The sequence below is a fragment of the Trachurus japonicus genome, chromosome 10, assembly GCF_045865225.1.
Source record: "Trachurus japonicus isolate A0001 chromosome 10, Traja_1.0".
NCBI lineage: Eukaryota > Metazoa > Chordata > Actinopteri > Carangiformes > Carangidae > Trachurus > Trachurus japonicus.
In genome coordinates this window covers 38489170-38496797 of record NC_140916.1, presented here as the reverse complement: position 1 = coordinate 38496797, position 7628 = coordinate 38489170, and the positions used below count along the sequence as shown (strand labels likewise).

Below are 7628 nucleotides of genomic sequence, written 5' to 3'. Positions count from 1 at the left end.
CTCCTCCACTGTAACAGTCAGTGGAAGATCTGTGTCAACAGGCATGATGGGAGCAGGGAGGTGGCACCATTAGCTTGCCGAGTTGTTTTAAAGCGGGCATAGAAATGGTTGACCTTCTCAGCCAGAGAGACATTGATGTTCATGGGTGGTTCTTTGCTGCCCCTGTAGTTGGTCAACTGCTGGATGCCCTTCCAAACCTGTGATGGATCTTTGTCGGTGAAGTGATCCCCAATTCTGGCCTTGTATGCAGTTTTTGCTTGCTTGATGTCTTTTTTGAGGTTGTATCTGATGTAACAGAGCACAATGTAAGCATAGTCATTCACATCCTCATTAGAAAACAGGGTCCAGTTAGTTCGCTCAAAGCAGTCTTGAAGCATCAGCAGGCCATTCTTAGCAGTTCTAGTGATAGGCTTTTGCTTCTTGATGATGGGGCGGTATGTTGGTATTAGGAATAGTGAGGGATGGTCAGACCAGCCCAGGTGAGCAAGTGGGGAGGCTCTATATCCTTTTGGGATACACAGTTCAGTGTGTTATTTCCTCATGTTGCACACTTAACGTGCTGTTCAAACTTGGGTAGCACATCTTAAAATTAGCATGATTAAAATCACCAGCCGCGATAAAGATGCCCGCCGGGTAAGTTCTCTGTTGTTTATCAATAGCTGCTAGCATGTAGCAAAGTGCTAGCTTAAACATTAGCATCGAGTGGGATGTAGACTGCTGTAACCACGACAACAGAAAGCTCCTGAGGCAGACAGAAAAGTCTGCATTTGACTGCTAACAGTTCCAGGTCAGCCAAGCAGTACTTGTCAATTACTGTGCATCAGTTCTTATTTACATACAAAGTCCGCCTCCCCGGCTCTTACCCGACTGCTCCGTTCTATCGCTCTGGTGTAATGAGCGACCTGCCAGCTCAACCGTGGCGTAAGGAATCCTCAGATTCAGCAGTCCCGTATGGTCGATCGGGTTGATATAGATCCAGGCATAGCTCGTTAATTTTATTTCTGAGGGACCTGGCATTTGCCATGAAGAGACTGGGTAGCGGAGTTCTGTTTGGAGCCCTCTTTAGCCTCGCCAGACAGCCATTCATGTTATTAATGTTACTATCATTCAGATCACATGACTTTCCATGTCTTCCACATAAACTGTAAACTGTTTTCTTGTCTGTAACAACATCTCTGTCCCGTCTGTCCGTCCTGGGTGAGGGATCCCTCCTCTGTTGCTCACCCTGAGGTTTCTCCAATTTTTCCCTGTTAAAAGGGTTTTCCATGGAGTTTTTCCTCAGTCGATGTGAGGGTCTAAGGACAGAGGATGTTGTTACGATGCCATGTAAAGCCCTTTGAGACAAACTGTTTGTAAAAACGGGCTATACAAATAAAATTGCCTTGCCTTGCCTTGCCTTCCACATTCTGTGTTATAAATTGTTTTCTTGTCTGTAACAACATGGTAAATGGTAAATGGACTTGCACTTATATAGCGCTTTTCTAGTCACTCGGACCACTCAAAGCGCTTTACACTGTAATGGTCGCATTCACCCTTTCACACACATTCATACAGCACTGTTCGCAGACAGGCTTTGGTAGATAATTATTCACACACATTCACACAGGGCAGGTGTGGGTTCAGTGTCTTGTCCAAGGACACTTCGACATGCAGACAGGGGGATCTATTGTACGTCTGCCCGTCCTGGGTGAGGGATCCCTCCTCTGTTGCTCACCCTGAGGTTTCTCCAATTTTTCCCCATCAATAGGGTTTTCTATGGAGTTTGTCCTCAGTGGATGTGAGGGTTTAAGGGTAGAGGATGTTGTTATGATGCCATGTAAAGCCCTTTGAGACAAACTGTTTGTAAAAACGGGCTGCACCATGGGTGCATGCTTTTCATTCATTTATTCTCTATAGAGAAGGGAACAGTACTCAGAACTACATGGCAGGTAGCAGTTCGGAGTAGTGCCCCCAGAACAGAGATAGCAGTCCCTTCTTATACCCCACATTATGACTCTGGTTACTTCATTACTACAACTACTTCAAAGACTACCTTACCACTTATTACAAGGAGAATACTAATCACAGAAAATTTCCACCACACCTTTATTGTGAAAGGGTGGTGACAGAAAGTGTGACAGGGAGAGATTAGTTTTTCTTTGCTAAGTGTGTGTTGGCAGCCATCCTTGTTTGATCTGCTAACAGAGGTCCATATCTCTGTTTACTTAAAGCAATTCTTACCTTTCTGGAACTTTTGCACATTTCTTTGTCAAAGTTAAAATGCTATTAATAATCGTTAATAATTGAAAATTCCTTTGAGATACTATGACCTGGACAAATGAGAATATGCACAGTCTCTGAGGTTTCTCCAAATCTTCCCTGTTAAAAGGGTTTTCTCTGGAGTTTTTCCTCAGTGGATGTGAGGGTCTAAGGGCAGAGGATGCTGTTATGATGCCATGTAAAGCCCTTTGAGACAAACTGTTTGTAAAAACGGGCTATACAAATAAAATTGCATTGCCTTGCCATGACTTTGTTCCTCTGCCTCCACAGATGTCGACTGCAGCCACATGGAAAACGTTGTGCTTAGCACTAGTTGCTGCTCTCACCATCATCAGCTTTGTTCTGTATTTTGGAGGACCAGCCCCAGTTTGTCAATATACGTCCAGATGGGCCCGTGAAGACACTTCTGAAAAGCCCATAGTCCTGTTGTGGTTCTGGCCTATTGGTGTGAGGTTTGATCTCAGTGGCTGTTTACCCCACTTCAACATTGACAGCTGCCTCCTGACAGATGATAGATCCTTGTACAGTAAAGCAAAAGGAGTGATTATCTTCCACAGAGATATAGACTGGCATTTAAAAAACCTGCCCCAGGAGCCACGTCCAGCTTTTCAGAAGTGGATCTGGTTCCATGTGGAGTCTCCTAAAAACACAGCAAAGATTCCTGGTCTGGAGAACCTGTTCAACTTAACGCTGAACTACAGGCGAGATGCTGACATCACGGTGAGGAATGAACTGGTGATCAGGAAAACGGACATGAAAGACGACTTTGTTCTGCCCAAGAAAGACAAACTGGTGTGTTGGATTGTCAGTAACAAGGACCCGGCGACTGGAACAGCAGTGAGAGAGTCCTATTACCGCCAACTGTCGAAGCACATCCACGTCCACCTCTTTGGTGCTTTTTCAGGGAAGCGGTTACCTTATGAGGACTACTACTCCACCATTGCTAGCTGTAAATTCTACCTGTCATTTGAGAATTCAATCCACAGAGACTACATCACTGAGAAGGTAAACGGGCCTTTCGTGGCAGGGACGGTCCCTGTAGTTTTAGGTCCACCACGGGAAAACTACGAGCAATTCATTCCCTCCGATTCCTTCATTCACATCAATGACTTCCCTGATCCTAAATCTCTGGCAGAGTTCCTGAACCACCTGGATACAGATGATGAAGCGTACATGCGTTACTTTGAGTGGAGGAAGTACTACACAGCCACTCCTCATCTCCTGTCAATCCAAAATGAATTCCTTCAGCCCGTCTGCCTCGCCTGCGATCACATGTCCAAAGACAGGGATTACAGTGTAGTTCACGACCTCTATGGGTGGTACTGGTCATGAGGAGCAAACGTGAGATCAGCATTTGATAGATTTAGTTTAGGCTTTTGTTTCAGTGTTTTCTTGCTCAGTTTTCTGATATTTCATCGACCAGTGGTTCCCAAAGTGTGGTACGCGTACCCCTAGGGGTACGTGAGCATATTGCAGAGGGTATGTAGAAACATTAATTAATTTATTACCAAGATGATAATTAGATATTCCGAGTCATTTCATAAGCCCATTACTGGAATGGTATACGTGCGCCACAACTAGTTCCCCCAGAAGACAACAACCTGCAAAAAGGCGCATCTGGATACATTACTGATTTCTAAAAGTATCGATATTAACAGCGCGCCCCCACAGCGCCCGTCATGCGTGCACTCTATGTAAACATCAGTCCCCACACACCAAAACCATTTTTATGGTTTTCAGCTTTTTTATTGCAGTGAAATTTGCAAGGTAAGAAACCAGGCCCCAAGGTTTCAATAGAGGCCTGGTTCTCTGGGGGTTTAGGGGGGTGACCTGACCCAAAACCTGTTTTCCCTTTATTTTGAAGGCAAAGGTTTAGATTTATTAGGTTTTCATGAAAAAAGCATTATATGTCAGGATTGCAGTATATCAAAAATATGTGGTTTTAATGGGAGTCAATGGGCCCAAATTGGGCCCCTAGGGAAACACGTGTATAAAACGTGTATCTATTCTATAGACTTTACAATAGTGGGGATCTGGAATATTAAAAATCATCATAAAAAAAAACACAAAATGTACACGTTTGGGCCCTAGGGTGCCACGAGGGCTAACTGGGATAAAGCACATAACTATCCTTGGTACCGTGACATGATAGCTATTTTTAGTGAGGCTGATCAACAGCATATGGTTTGCGTTGTAATGTTAATTTTGTGAAGCATAAGTTATTTCTTGAGTATAAAGAAAAATGGGCTAATGATATCTGGTTTAAACCAAAGATCAGAACTTATTGCCAGTTGAAGAATGTGTATTGTTCAGAACCCTATGTGACTTTGCCACTGGATAGATCCAAGAGATCCCAGTTGAGGGCTGGGATTCTCCCTCTGGCAATAGAAGTAGGTATAGGTTTAACTCAGTACCTGAGGATGAAAGACTATGCACATTATGTAATCTAAATGTAATTGAGGATGAACTACATTTTGTGTTTCATTGTCCGTTATATGACGAAGCCAGGCAGTTTTTGTTTCAGAAAATGCAATATGCAGTGAAGTGAGTTGTTTTGGGCTGATGATGAGGTAAAGTTGGAATGGTTCTTCAGAAAAGAAGTCTTTACTATAACTACTTTCATAAAAAGTGCCTGGACATTAAGAAAAAGTCAATTATTTATGTGAATTCCAAGTGGTTTTTGTTTTGTCTGTACTCTGATGATTTTGTTTGTTGTCTAAATAGGAAATGTGTCTTGTAAGCCCTTATAGGCTGGGTGCCTTAATTGGTGCATGACACTTAAATAAATATAAATTCATTCATTCATTCATTCATGCACTGGGCCGAAACATGGATTGTTTGACTGGGTTAAAGGACTCAGTGACTGTGATTCTGGCTGATAATGGTTGTAACTTTTATGCGAAAGATGATTTTGTTTTGTTTTTTATGTTTCACTTTGTAGATGTAACCATTTTGCTTTGTTTGTGACCTCATGTACTGAAAATAATAAAGTTACTTCAATCTCAAAAAGGTCATACCAGTAATTTCTCTATTGTTTCCCTTTTTAAAGTTGTACAACATTGTAGATGATACACCAGCTGCTACAACACCTCATTTCATCTACAGTAAAGTGTCACAGACACCTTTATCCAATCTTTATGAAAATCTGTTGTTTTAAAGTCAAATCTCCAAGTCACCGATGCCTGAGTGCAGTCTGACAAAGGTTGGGCTGATGAGTCAGTGGGACATCAGTCAGATGTCACATAGAGAAGTAGAAAAAAGCCAAACGAGTTTCCCCTGATCTGTGTTGTCTAATATATATATGAAGAGTTCATTTGCAAAAGCAGATAACTCAGTTTTTAAAAAATTCTAGAATTTTCATTTTTTATTTACATAAGGTGATATCAGTCAAACCAAAGTTGAGTGACTTTGAGATATAACAAAACAGACACATCTCAAAAAAATAAAGTTTTATTGAAAACAACACTATGCAAAGAATAATTACAAAGCTCATTTTTTTCAAAATGGCACTTATCTGCTTTTGCAAATGAACTCTTCATATATATATATATATATATATATATTACAAATCTAGGATTATGAATTCTTACCGCTGCTGTTTGTGATTTAACACTTTGTTTATATTGTTTCATCTCTTTCAGTTTGTGTTGCCAATAATCATCAGAAGAGGTTGTCCTCTCTTGCCGTGTTGATATGGCTCCTTCTTCCATTTCTTCTGTGTTACGCGTCCCCCTGACGGTGACTCTCATGCTGGCTGGAGTCATAATCCTGATTTTAATGTACTACACATCAGCTCCATCTCCCCAATGTTATCCTCCCCTGGCTAATTCATGGCGGCCCAACAACACTGCGGTGAAACAAGTTAAACAACAGATGGAAAAACCTGTCGTGCTGCTGTGGTTCTGGCCTGAAAACAAACATTTTGATTTCCAAGACTGCAAGAAGCTTTTCAACATGGACAGCTGCCTCCTCACAGACGACAGGTCTTTATACTCCAGGGCTGAGGCCGTTGTGATATTTCACAGAGCCATCCAGGACGACCTCTCCAACCTTCCTGCCTCGCCCAGACCCAGATTTCAGAGGTGGATCTGGTTTAACATGGACTCACCCACCAACACGCGCAGGATAGCAGGCATTCAGGGACTATTCAACCTAACGCTGAGCTACAGGAAGGACGCAGACATCCACGTTCACTGGAAACTGACTGTCAGAGAGAAACCAGCTGAGGACTTTGTCATTCCAAAGAAACAACAACTGCTCTGTTGGATGGTGAATGAACACGAGCTCAATGGGACACTGGAGAGACAGCGCTTTTACATGGAGCTTACAAAATACATAAAGGTGCACATGTTTTTCAGCTCCTCTGGGGAGACCTTGAGGGGTGACAACTATTTTCAGACTATTAGCAGCTGCAAATTCTTCCTTTCTTTTGAGGATTCAATCCACAGAGATTACATCACAGAAATATTCACTGGTCCTCTGGCAGCTGGCACTGTGCCAGTAGTTTTGGGTCCACCTAGAACCAACTATGAGGACTTTGTCCCAGGTTCCTCTTTCATACATGTAAATGACTTTCCTGATGCCGTGACCCTGGCTAACTTCCTCCTCAGGCTGGATAAGGATAATCAGACGTATGTAAAATATTTTGATTGGCGGCGTTTCTACACAGTCAAACGCCATCCCACGGAGGAGAGGCAGGAGTTTGCACACGCTATCTGCCAGGCCTGTCATCACGTGGCCATGAACAAGGAGTACAGAGTGGTGCTTGATCTGTACAAGTGGTTCTTACTGTGACACTGTCAGACTGTGGTGACCATGCTGCTGACAAGTACTCACTAGAAATACAACTTTTGCCTCAGCACAGGGGAAACAGTCCATGTGAGGATTCATATTGTCATTGTCCTGTAAAATATTTGTCCATTTTAGACAAATAATATACTTGAAGGGACAACGAGGAGTTTCTATTTGGTTATAAAAAAAGTCCCACGTTAATGTGGATGAATCTACGCTACCCACACTTGTTAATGGCTCCATTTTCGATAAATATATTGTTTTGTCTCTATCGTTATTTTGTTATTTTAATTAATGGTGGAAATGCTGGGCGAGCCGACCAGCGTTTCCTTACTTTCGGTTTCGCGGACGCTCATGAGAATAACGCCGCCGTATTGCCGTTTATGGTCGAAACTACGATGGTAACTGAACCTCTTTGAACCTCTGACTTTAATTCTTGATGAATTAAAACATGAGTCCGTCTTGCGCCGGTCGAAGAATGCTACGGTGCGCGCGGAGGCTCATAAATGTGGTGTGAAAACACTTCGCTTTTCCAAAACTCCTCGTTGTCCCTTTAAGTCACTTAAGTTTCAAGGTTT

The 7628-nt window shown here is 42.6% G+C and overlaps 2 protein-coding genes across 2 annotated transcripts; both read left to right on the top strand.

Moving 5' to 3' along the window:
* The first annotated feature begins 2529 nt into the window (after nt 1-2529).
* LOC146980416 (4-galactosyl-N-acetylglucosaminide 3-alpha-L-fucosyltransferase 9-like) lies at nt 2530-3591 on the top strand. The gene has a single exon (XM_085788670.1). It carries the CDS (start codon nt 2530-2532, stop codon nt 3589-3591), a length of 1062 nt encoding a protein of 353 aa, XP_085644796.1.
* Nucleotides 3592-5952: 2361 nt separating this feature from the next.
* LOC146980415 (4-galactosyl-N-acetylglucosaminide 3-alpha-L-fucosyltransferase 9-like) lies at nt 5953-7053 on the top strand. Its single transcript, XM_085788800.1, has one exon. The coding sequence runs from the start codon at nt 5953-5955 to the stop codon at nt 7051-7053; it is 1101 nt and encodes a 366-aa protein (XP_085644926.1).
* The last annotated feature ends 575 nt before the right edge of the window (nt 7054-7628 follow it).